The sequence below is a fragment of the Corvus brachyrhynchos genome, unplaced genomic scaffold (genome assembly GCF_000691975.1).
Source record: "Corvus brachyrhynchos isolate BGI_N302 unplaced genomic scaffold, ASM69197v1 scaffold258, whole genome shotgun sequence".
NCBI lineage: Eukaryota > Metazoa > Chordata > Aves > Passeriformes > Corvidae > Corvus > Corvus brachyrhynchos.
In genome coordinates, this window is record NW_008240122.1 from 1,008,924 (window position 1) to 1,021,864 (window position 12,941).

The 12,941-nt window shown below is 39.2% G+C and overlaps 1 protein-coding gene across 6 annotated transcripts in view; it reads left to right on the forward strand.

Moving 5' to 3' along the window:
- Positions 1-12,941, forward strand: part of GLTSCR1L (GLTSCR1 like) — a 36,926-nt gene that overhangs the window by 8,431 nt on the left and 15,554 nt on the right. For 5 of the 6 annotated variants that reach the window (XM_017744823.1, XM_008641698.2, XM_017744826.1 and 2 more), the window contains 3 exons: positions 7,755-7,803; positions 10,643-10,691; positions 10,774-10,842. In XM_017744823.1, coding sequence (XP_017600312.1) covers positions 7,760-7,803; positions 10,643-10,691; positions 10,774-10,842 — 162 coding nt within the window. In that variant the 5' untranslated portion in view covers positions 7,755-7,759. Of the gene's footprint in view, positions 1-4,684; positions 4,808-7,754; positions 7,804-10,642; positions 10,692-10,773; positions 10,843-12,941 lie in introns of all 6 variants that reach the window. The other variant, XM_017744825.1, reaches the window with a different exon arrangement.

The window sequence follows — 12,941 nt, forward strand, 5'->3', positions numbered from 1 at the left end:
GTGTGTGTCATAATGACAACAGTAATTGCTTCAGGTGCTATGTGCGTTACTGTGTGCAAGTTTATCTCCCATTATAAAGGTTTAGCTACAGCAGTCGTTACCTTGCTCTGAAGCATCAATTTCCAAAGGTCAGTGTTCACTCTCAGGAGTCATGCTGCCAGTCAGGGATTGATCCCATGTATTTGCACAAAACTTTTAAGTCTAGATTTTTCCAACGGTTTTGCAGATAAATTTATTTACGTGTTACTTACCAGGTTTTGATATTGATTATATCACACCTTTTGGAAATGATTGCTCTAAATGTTGCTCTTCTAAGCTATCCATTAGCTTGTGCTTTTTGCAGAAAGTGAAAATAGTGGTTTATTGCATTGTATCTGAAGTGATCTATTAAGGCTGTATGAAATTATGTGACTTTGAGAAAGGAAAATAATTATTTTGTGGCAAGCTTGAATATAGCTTGAGTAAATTTAAAATCCAGTGCTTACAGCTCTTAGAATACGGATAGTATATGAAGCATATGTGAATAGTTGGACTGCTTCCGGGCAAATCTAGTTTTAATGACGCTGCAGGTTGTAGAACCTGCATGTGTTAGATGATACTATGGGTTGTGTAGCATGTTGGTTAAAAATTTAGGCTGGTAGGGACCACTAGGGGTTACCTGGCCCTGCCCCCTGCTGTAAGCAGAACAAGCTTCACCCTTAGAACAGGTTGGTCAGGACCATTTGAGTTTTGGACATTTCCGAAGAGGGTGATTCCACCCTCTTGCTTGGACATTCTTCTTAGTAAACATTTTTCCTTGCATCGGGTTGGGATTTTCTGTGTTACGTGTTTTGGCCCTTGGTTCGTGTCTTGCTGTGTGTTGATGAGAAGAGACCTGCTTGGCTCATCTTAGTGCCCCTTTTAGCAGGCTGCAGGTAGCACCTGGGTTTGCCTTCTGTTGCTCAGGCTGAAGAAAGGCAGTTCCTTCATGTGACCACAGGATTTGACTTGCACTCTGTTGGACTCCTTCACGTTGTTTTGTATTTCTTTTAAGAACTGTGTGTATGTGTAAAAGCCAAACAGAGATTTCAGCATAAGTGCTGATGGAAAGGGAATCACTGCCCTGGACCGCTGCCTGCGCTGTGCTAATGTGAGTGCGTCGGTTGTATTCATATGTGTGCTGCAGCCCCACACTTGCTTTAAGCTGACTGAAGCACTGCTCCCTTCCCCCTCTCTTGTGCTGGCACCAGCACTGCTGTAGCCCTGTGGCAAACCAGAACCAGTCAAGAATCTTGCTCATCCTAAGTTGAAACAGATCAATGTATTTTATCAGATTTTTTTTGTTCCAGATGACTCTTCAAAGCCTTGAGCTGATCCAGGGAAAGTGGATGAGAGGAGGGCAGGACTGCTCTATTCATCTTTCGTTGCTCTTTGCTCTGTAGTAGGTCGGAGTGTTGAAATGAAGGCAGAGGCTTTAAGGCCAAGTAATAAGAGTCTCCCAGAGGATTGGCTTGCATAGCTGGGATTTCCTTGTTAGTTTTATTACTTTCAACTTCTTTCCTATTCTGTTTGGGAGCATGTGATAAAGGGCACTCTGGTTATTTCCTGAAAGGGGTAGGCAGGGCTTCTTGCACAAGTACATGTGATCCAAGTTGAAATCTATGCTATATTTGCCGGTGTGGTAGCAAGCTACAGGGAATATCTGTGCTGGGTTGTGGCTAATTAGTGAGGATTGCCCTTTGTAAATTAGTTGGATGCACTAGCAGGGCTGAGTTTGGCCTACTTCTTATAAGCAGATTTTTGTGGCTTTTTTTTTTTTTAAGACACTGTAGACCAGTTTTGATAATTAGATATTGCTAGGCTACATTGTAACAGTGCTCCAGCAAGTTGTGTGACTCTTCCCAAGGTGTGTTTTCCCCAGCTGTCTCTAGCGTGGGCTCTTGGCAGGGCCCTGAAGGCGTTGATGGGCCCCAATGGCCCAGCCAAGCCTCGCCTAGAGCCTCCACTGGCTGAAGTCTTCAAAGACTGATTCAAATATAGAAGTGAGTCAATATTTAAGGGTCTAGGCCAGTGATCTCCAAATGTTTTTGATTGCACACCCCTATTGGTAAGATTTTTGAGCATGCACCCCCATTATATGTATATTTATTTACATACACAAGTATATGTGTGTATATTAAAACTTCATGTAGTACTGAAGTTTTGATACTTTCTTCTTGCACCCCACTGGATTGTCTTGCACACGCCCCACTTTGAAGACCACTGTTCTAGGCTTCATAACTCTTAACTCCCCTCGTTTTGGCAAGTTTTATTTTCAAACTCTCCTGGCTTAATATAGTTTATACCCATTTCATACATCACTCATTGCTTTGGCCACTGTATTGTTAATAAACAGTGAGGAGGACAGAAAAGCAGAAAAAGATAGTTGGCAAGAAAAGTGACGCTTTTCTATCACTTGTGCTGTAGAAAATGCTTTAGGAAAATTCCACAGGACAGGCTTACTTTTGTTAACACACTTTTAAATGATCATCTGTGTCAAGGTCATGTGTTGGTCAAATTCCTCTTTTCGAAGCAGACTGAATGACTACTTTTGGGTGAATTTGCTTTTGGGTGTGCAAGTACTCTGTCTGATTGTTTGGCACTGCCTCTGTTGCTCTCCTGAAATTAATAGGGCACTAATCGTTTGGTAATCCGTGTTGAAAACAGGCGTCAGTTAAAAAGATTTAAACCTGCAGTGTCCTGGTTTCAGCTGGGATAGAGTTGATTTTCTTCCTAGTGGCTGGTACAGTGCTGTGTTTTGGCTTTAGGATGAGAATAACACACTGATGTTTTAGTTGTTGCAGAGCAGTGCTTGCACTAAGCCAAGGCCTTTTCAGCTTCTCGTACTGCCCCGCCAGTGAGGGGGCTTATTTGTATTTGCAAGTAGTAATGAATACTGTGACCAGTATTTATGACTAGGGGGTCCTGCCTCCAGCTGGGTAAAGGAAGGGGACTACCAGGTTTGACTACCAGGTTTATTGGACTGTGGATTTGGCACATCAAAACCACAGGAGATACAGGACTCATTTCCACAACAACCTCATAGGCATCTAGGCCAAAGAGTTGGATATATCATCTTTGCTATCATGCATCAGCCTCTGGGAAAATCAAACAATACAGTGGACTGTTAAAGGCCACTCTGAGAGCAAGAGGTACTGGGACATTCAGACATTGGGATATCCATTTAGCAGTAGCCATCTGATTAGTTAATGCTAGGGATCTGCTAAATTGGCTGGACCTGCCCAATCAAAACTTTCATATACTGTAGGAGGGGATAAAGTTCCTATAGTGCACATAGAAACTTATTTTGTGGAGGGCAATCTGGGTTGTTCCTGTCTTGGGCAAAGGCAAACCCATCCATGGGATTGCATTTGCTTAAGGACCTGGATGTACTCAGTGGGTAATGCAGAAGGATGGGAAAGTCCAATGTATACTCAAGGGGATTAGATTTTGGGTGAGAACAACCCATGATGACATTAATTGCTGTATAATACTGTATTTCATCACTACTCTGGTTGCTTTATGCCATATCTATGGTATTGCAGTAAGAATTACTCATATTAATGAAGAATGAGTGCTGATGAAACTGAGCAAAGTGAAGTGATGATGGAACCAGACTTCAGCAGGTAGTAATCCCAACACCACATATCATCTCTTTCTCTTTGAAAGACTGATATGACAGATGGAGCCTAAAGTCCTGGACTAAGTGAACTCAGTGGACATCTTAGAAGGATGGCACATAGACTATGGGCCTATATGTCTGCATATATCTCAAAAGACAGGAAAGGTGGTTGTGATTATTTGGGATGTACTGGAAAGTCTGGGACCTGGGCATGATGAGATTGGTATAGAATAAGGGGATGGATATTGTCCTGGTTTTGACTGGGGTAGAGTTAGTTTTCTTTCTAGTAGCTGTGTTTTGGATTTAGGATGAGAATAATGTTGATAACACACTGATGTTTTAGTTGTTGCTGAGCGGTGTTTGCACCAAGTCAAGGACTTTTCCGCTTCTCACAGCACCCCACCAGTGAGGAGACTGGAGGTGTGAAAGAAGCTGGGAGGGGAAACAGCCAGCAGAGCTGACCCCAGCTAACCAAAGGGTTATCCCATACCATTTGGCATCATGTGGAACAGTAAAATCGGAGGGAAATGGCTGGAGGGTGATGGCCCATTGCTTGGATTGAGCTGGGCATCAGCAGGTAGTGAGCAATTGCATTGTGCATCACTTCTTTTGAATATTCTTTCATCATGGCTATTATTTTCCCTTTCTTTTTCTGTCACATTAAGCTGTCTTTATCTCAAGTTCTACCCTTTTTTACTGGATTATCTCCCCTATTCCACTTGGGGGAACGAGCAAGTGGCTGTGTGGTTGCTCAGCCGCCTGCCAGGTTAAACCACAGCATGCAGTTACGTGGTTGTGTCCGTCTTTGGTATGTATGGTGAAATAGGAACAGATTTTGGTCTAAATAGGTAGGTTTATGACTTGGCTGTGATCTTGATGGTTCTTTCACAGACCACATACCCCTGTGAGTCTGTTTAAATTGCACATTGCTCCAGTGGTAATTCACAAAGCACTGCCATGCAGCATCCTGTTAGTGCAGTGTTGCTTACACGTGTTTGTGGGGATATTGAGACGGTGGTGATCTGTCTGTGTGTTTTTGCGAAGCCCCTTAGGCAGTGAATGCTCATTGGAACAACTTTTGAATGTAGTGAGAGCTGTGTGTGGTTAAGTGGCTCTGTGATGGAGCACTGATCAGCTGTATAAAAGCTTGGTGTTGGTTTTACACAGGTGAGCTCTTTGGTAAACCAGCCTTAAAAAATGAAATGGTGACATATTTTTTCATGTGTGACAGAATTCTGCTAGTGCTGACAAAAGTGTTGTTAAAGCTTATTAAGAAGGTGCACTTCTGAAGGGAACTGGTTGTGATTTTTGGTATTTATAAAAAATGCAGCTGTTTTCTTTGGGGGTTATTATCTGTCCTAAAATGGTAGGAATTTACGGTATGTTGCATAGATTTTTCTTGTATCACGTTTATCTAATAAAGCCAAGTGTATGTTTAGATAAAGGGTCTAATAGTGAAGATTATGTATTACCATTGGGGTTTTCTCACATCAGTGTTTTCATGCATTTTATTTTCCTTCTGATCATTATATGCAAGTTTTGAAGAATTCTGTGAACTGAACAAATTTATCTTAATTTGTGTCAGTTGTTTTAATACCTCCAGGAGTATTAATTTAACAAAGTTCAGTATTGTCACTTCTGCTAATGGTGAACGCTTATTGTAATAAAATCACAGAGCATATTTGGTTATGTAAAGAAAAGACATTTTATTGTGTTTTAATAATGCTGTCAGTATTGCCATAGACACATGGGTTGGGATATTCAAAAGTAGGTTTGCAGTGTGGAAACAAAGATAATTTTGACTCACGGTAAATTTTTGCTTTTGGTTAGCTGGGAGACTTTGGAACCTTGAGACATGGGTATGCTTTCAGCAGTTAGAGGAAATAACAGCTTTCTGTAAGTGGTACTACCAGTACAGTTAAAGCAGAATGCTAGTTGCTTATTAATTTGATCTTAGTAACACAAGTTTACATTTAAATTTCATGACATCATACTATGTCATGCCACTTGCTTATCGTTAAATTGCAGTATCAGTGCTCAAGCTGGTGGCTCTATGCAAGAGTAAGCAGCTGGAATACTGAATTGTGGGAGAAATTGCTTTTCTTAAGGTGCATAATCACCTCATGAATGCTGATTTTTGTCAACATTGAGATAGTTATTGATAGCTGTGCTTTGCTTTTCTGTTCTCCCAGAGAGGTGATACTGAATGCTCCTTATACTGGCATATGCTCCATTTCTCCTTCACCCTCACTGTAAACTAAAGCACAGAGAAAGAAAAAATCTGAATAAGGCTATGCAGTATAGAGGACATGGTACCCTCTGCTAGTCTACAGTATAAGCTATTTTCAGAACCAGTGGAGTATAGAAAAATTTCAGGAAAGAGGTTACAGAATCACAGGACAGCCAAGGTGGAAATGAATATCTGGAGATCACATTATCCCCTGTCCTGCTCAGAGGAGGCTCTACCAGAGCAGCCTGCTCAGGGTCAGAGCAGGCAGGTCAAGGCTGTGGTCCAACTGTGTTCTGGGCATCTCTAAGCATGGAGAGTCCATAACCTTGCTGAAAAACTTGGGCCAGTATTTGGCTACCCTCAGAGTTTCATAAAAGAAAAGTTTTTTCTGTTGTCTACATAGACTTTTTGGTTTATTTTGATTTGTGCCCCTTGCCTCTTGTTCATTCACTGGAGACCACTTAGAAACATTTGGCTCGGTATTCTTAATACCCTCACACCAAGTATTTATACACAAGATAAAGATTCCCCCACACTTTTCTATTCTTCAGGCAGAACAGTCCTGGTGGTCTCAGCCTCTTGTATAGCAGGTGCTTCAGCCCCTTCTCTGTTTTAATCATTATGGAGATCAGGATGAGGAATGATTCATGTGGATCTCTGGTCAGGGAGAGTAAGTTTCTATTTGGCAAGAAGTAAGAGAGAGAAGACAATGAGTTAAAGCCAAAACTGTGTTAAAACATTTGAGTGATAAGTATGACAGCACATTTTTTAAGGGAAGTTGAGAAAAAAACAAACATGGAATGCAATGATCAACTTGATGTGATTAGAAAATACTGTAAAGATGAGATTGGATAACTTAAAGGAAGCCAGGGTACCAAGAGGTTTTGGAAATGCTAACATCTGTTGATAATTGAACTGGGGATTAGATGGGATGGTCCTGAGAGTTACTGACAAGGACAAGGGAGATGATATTCTGAGAGTTATGATGAACAGGAGAGCCCAGAATGTGCAACCAGAAGCTTTGAAGGAACAGCAGTTGGAGGGGAGAGGGGAGTGTGAGAGTGTTTTTGGTGCAGCAGTACCTGATGGAGTAGGCAGTGTGTGAAGGAGTTGGTGGTCGTGACACTGTGAGGCTAAAAAGGCTCTGCATTGGATAGTTGCCCTCAGTTTGGGCAGTGCACATAAATTCCCTCCCTACCCATTGTTAAAAGGACTGTCAGAACTCTGTACTATTTATTAAACAAAGTTTAAGTACACTTTTGAATATTGCTGAGGAGAAACTTGAAATGGCCACATTGTCACTTAGCTATTGCTAAGAAAGGTCTGTTAGAAAATACTGTTTCTTTTAATGCTTAGTCATGTCTTGGCTATAGTTTTGGTTCTAGACTGTAGCAGCATCCTCATGACACTGACCTAAGTTTATTTACCTTTTTGGCTGCTCAGTGTTAGAGCCACTAATGTGTAACAGCCTTTGTAGGTTCTGTAGGGTTTGGTTATTCACTCACTTCCTATAGAAGCATTTTAATTGGACTCTTAGATTGCATTGTGTTGATATTTTTACTACTTGAATTCATAGAAATTCCTTTTAATCAGTTTGCTTAATCATTTGTCTTTCTTTGATTTAAAATTCTAAAAACCCCCTGAATGGTAAAACACTGCATGGGATTTTATAAATTTTTGCATGTGACTGAATTTGATTTTGAGATAAATCAGCAGACATGTGTAGAAGGTGCAGGTCTACTTAAGAACTTTGTCAATAGTAGACAGCTATCAACTTCATAAATTGTTTAATAAAAAATACTGAGATAGTCTAAATTGGTATTGTTGAAAACAAACTTTTGCGTTATACATACCAAATATCCATCCTCTCCTTCTTTATTCTAGTTGTCATGGATGATGACGATGATGAATCCTGTCTCCTTGATCTTATTGGGTAAGTTTTCCTTCCATAAGTAATTATTGCAGAAAAGTTGGGAATAATAATTTTGCAAAATCGTCTTCTAGAAGATGATTCTATCTCAGTATTGTCTAAAGACGAGGTGACTTGCAATGAAATGAGTAGACATTCTTCATTTCTTCCACGTGGAGATGTGTGGATTGCAAGGCCTTCAATCCTGGTGGTTAGTAGTTGACAGTCCACTTGCTGACATTCTCCTCAGGGGAGGCTAAGCAATGTGTGTTCATGGAGAATGGATTCTCTTCTCAGGTAGCAGTAATACCAGATCAGTGTTGATGCATGTTACTGCATGGATGTTAGGGACGTTACTACAAACTTCACTGCAAGTAACTTTTTAAAATCAAAACCCCAAAGATCTCAGATTTTTTTTGTGGAACTAGATAAGTTGGTGGAACTAGATGATTTATTAATACTATGCTTGTATTTTAAGGGAAAAGAAACGTTTTTTTTTCTTAATTACAAATACGTAAATATTTCATTTCTACTAATAATACACGTTTGCATCTAAATGTTAGAAAAAAAGAATAGCTCTGTACTGTTGTGTATTCACAAGAATTTGCCAGCATTTTGGTCAAAGATACTTCATTTTAATAAAATTGGTGATTTTGAATGGTCATGTGGGTTGTTGGGGTTTTTGTTTGCCCCCCTCTCCCTTATTTCCATAACAGATTTATATGAGCTTTTATAATTCTATATGGCAATCTCCGAAAATAATTAGGATAGCTGAAACATGAGCAAGTTTTGTGTGGATTGTGTATGTGACAAGTTGCCTTCCTTTGGCTACCATCCTCGTCAGTATTCAAGAACAGATAATATGCTATAAATGCATTGAAAACACAAGAAGGGAATTGAGCTTTTCATGCACAATACTTTGTTCATACTCTTCTGGAAATTAGTCTGACATCGGTCTCATACCTGCTGTTAAAAGATCATTCCCCGTTCATACAAGCATTTTTTACTGTCTTAAGTGTAGGAAATAAACAGACTTTTTACCTTTCTCACACACCTGAAAACTTCCAGTGAAACCAGTGAGAGCTGTAACTTCAGAAAAACCAAAACGTCTCCACAGTGGCTGCTGCAGTTTGAGGGTTGCTCTGGATGCTGTAGCAAAAGCAGTGCCAGTAAAGGCTTGGTTACATTCTGTGAAGTAACTGTTGTGCGAGGTTGCTGATTGTGGCCATATGAAAACACTGCTTGGAACGTAAAGATGATCATGGGACAGTTAAGTGCTCTGTCATGAGCACGAATCATGAGTATCCTGGTACAAGATCACAGGTGGTCCAGAAAATGAAGTGCTCTCCATACAGATGAGTGTTTGTGTGAAAAATTACAGTGTTCTTCCTGCTGCTGGCAGCAATTACTGTCTTAAGCGTCTAGAAGACTGGAAAACAATTTTTTTTTCATCTGATCTGTGATTTGGTAAGTGCCTTTTAGAATTCCTTCCTTACTAAACACAATATTTAAGATGATGAAATGTTCTTAATTTTTAATTGCATTTTGCACAACTGAAAGACAATGAGGGTAATTAGTATTAAATGGCCTGCTTATTTTACTGATAAAATTCATAAGCATAATAGAACCCTATATGAGATCATGAGTTCTGTGCTGCTTAATTTTTGAAATTCAGTGAAATCTACTATGAAAACGACATTTTTATTTTAAAATATATGTAACCACTTCAATATTGTAAGCATAGTAGTACCATAAAGTCCCTGTGAAGTACTGTCTAACATGCCTTTTGTAAACTTGTGAACACAATTTGTTTTTTAAAACAAAAAAAAGAGGAGTAGACGGGTGTTTGTCCTTTTAGAAGAGTAGATGTGAATCTGAAAGATCTTTAACTTTATGCCTCTTTCTTTTCTAGGACCATCAAGCAAGAAGGAGCCATTTTTAATTACTGCTTTTTTACATGAGAATCTCCTGCTTTTAAAAAATGTTTTATTATTACTTGTTAATCAATAAACATGTTTTAAAAATCAAAGAAATCCATGTCAGTTTACTCTTTATGCTTAGGGAAACACTCTTTAATTGTTACATTAGAATAATCCCATGTAACACAGCCTTTTATTCTTTTTACTTGGTCTATACATACACTTAAATTAATGTATTTGTATTTGTTTGAATTTCTGATACTTATTCTCATTCATTCAGACTACATTTTTAATATGAGTTTTATTTAGTGCTAGTGCTAAGTTAATTAAATACACTGAAATTTGTAATATTAGTCTGTTATTCCTATGGTTGATTTAACTTGGAAAAGGTGCCACTTCTTCTTCTTGAGGGGACTGTTACTCTGGCAATCATAAATTTTTATTAACTTGTGTTAAAGGTGACAGAGAACGTATCAGAGAATCAGGTTTGTAAATACCCTGTTATTAGATGCTAGCTAAACAAGGCATTATAGTTTAGCTGTAGAAGAGGTGGTACCTGTGTTAGTTCTCATGTTATTTGGTGGTAGTATATTCCTTAGGTCTTGTACTGTGTGCTGCCATAAAATACCATGTTTTAAGAGAATATGAGTAACACCCTCAGAAGGGAAATAGAGTGCAACTAAAATTTTGTGATCAACATAGTTTATTACTTGCCTTGTTAAAATGGCAGCAGATACGATCAGCATCTGGAAGTTGTGCTGATACAGAAACACAGATCCCCAGATGATATAAACTTTCAGCTTTGCGTTGGATTCAATGAAAGATGTGTTTTTATTAGAAACCTGGTTTATATGAGTACAGTATGTGGCTTAGTTAAATTAGCCTCATTAGTAGAAAGGGCTTCCAAAAAGTGTTAACTTCTTTATCTTTTTTCTCCCTTTAAGGGACCCACAAGCGCTGAATTATTTTCTACATGGACCTAGTAGTAAATCGGTAAGTAGCATTGCTGTGTATTAGACATAGATAAGCTTCATTGAGTATATTATTTCTGAACACAATTTTTGTCTTTTACTAGAGCAATGAAGACTTGACTAATGCAGAATATTCTGTAGCCAACTCAAATTCAATCTTCGCCAACTCCAACGTAAGTGGTCAGGAGATAAATTACATTAGTACTGAGATTGCATGCTTCTGTATGGCCGTACTTGGCTTTTATAAAACTGAATGAAGTAGATGTGGGTTTCAACTTTTTTTGTGTGAAAATTTTGAATACTGACATAGAACCTATCTTGTGCTCTTAGTATGTTAAGTATTGCAGTGGGGAATTAATTGAAAAATACTGCATTGTTGGGCTGTGTTTTGTAAATATGTAAAGATATATAAATATGTATATATTAAAATGTGTAAATATGTGAAGATGCTCTCTGGTATAACTCTCTCCAGCAAACTGCACTCCTGGCTTTAGAGACTGTAGGTGTAGTAGTGCTCAAAGATAGACCTTGAAGATTGGTCGTTCATATGTTTCCTGTGTATGTTAGAATAGCTTTTTGTTTCTTACTTTATGTAGATTCTGGGCTGGCAGTTTTTAAAAAAATAATTAATGGGTTGTTTTTTTTCTCTTTTTGTATTTTTTTCTTTAGACTCAGGAGGTAGTTTGGGATGTGTCCTCCCTGTAACTTCAGTGTTAGGGAAGTCGCTTTAAATTCATTAGGTGTTGCAAGAAGTCTTCAGTGTTCCTTCTTGCCAGGACTGTATTGCAGCCTTTCGCTGTGTTTCACACAGTGAGGTTGTGGAATCTCAATCCTTGGTGACAAATTCAAGGCTGGTCTGCTCTAGTGTGGGTGGCAGTCATGCTTTGAGTAGAATGTTGGATGACTTAGAGATTGCTTCAGACCCACATTTCTTCGATTTCATTGGTGTGTTTTTTAAAACAACTGAATTGTTAATCCCACAATTAAGTTATTTGAATGCATAGACTAGGATTTTCCTGGTAATTCCTCTTTCTATTGTACTGTTATCTTGACTCTTGTTTGTTTTTCCTATGTTCATAACAGATACATGGATACACTTGTAGGTGTGTAGGGACCTTAAATAATTGGCAGGAAGAAATTCTGAGAACTATTAATCTGTGTGTAGAGAACTAGTGACTTTCCTGTAGGCACAGTAGTGTAATGGGAAGTGTTCGTCCTGTCGTTCTCCTTTCAGGATCGTTATTAAATGTTGTAGAAGAAGCAGGCAAGCTGGTTGAGATAATGTTGAGGGAGTAGGGTACCAACAAGTAACAGGGTATGCCCAATTTTTGGCTTATGGGGAACAGTGGTTTCAACCTGGTACCAGGCTGGCATTAGCAGACAGCAGCTTCCTGTATGCAGCACTGGCCAGAGGTGGGATTTGAGGACTCACCCTAAGAAAAAACAGGTTTGGGGGAAAAAAGGGTGACATATGACACGCATTTGTTACAGCCTAGACTTCCTAGTTGTTCTTTGTAGACATCCTTCTGATAAGCATGACTAGGTAGGCAAGAGTCAGGTGTTTCTGGTATATTTTCAGAAAGTGAGTTTCTTTGGGTAATTTTGAGAGGCAGTGGGAGATTCTGGACAAGGTAGATTTGTTGCATAGGGAGTAGCAGTTGAAAGAAATAAAAATATTTGGTGAAAGCTAAGAGCTCTCTGGTATATGAGGTTGGGGATAGGTAATGTAGAAGGCAGGTGGTCAGAGGAGCAGGGATTCCTAGTGTATGTTCCTAGGATGACATACTACAGTTTAATTCTCAGCACCTGTTCCTCTCATGCTCTGTATGCATCATTTTATATCTTCATATATAAAAGATATATATTCATATATCTCTTCACTGATGCCATCTTCTCTTCCCTCCTCCCTCCTGAGAGAGCCCCGTGCTGACATAAGTGAAGAATGACTTGATTGCAAATACAGATTCTTATGGTGCACTGGGAAGGAACAAATGTTACCATAAACAGATGGTTTAACAGTCCCTGCTCATAAAATGAGACATCTGAAAACTTACGTGCTTCTGAGGTTTTTGTCATTAAAGTTTTTACAGATACTGAAAGTTCTGTATTTGTATGTATTCAGAACTGCTACCATGAAGTAGGATTGTCTGTCTTGCTGCCCGTCTCATGCCTTTCAGTGGCAGAGTTTACAAATTCAGTGTCAAGGGTTCAGTGCCTCAGCTGGTAAGCATGCTCAGCCAACACCTAACACAAGCAAGATGAAGTTCCTGCT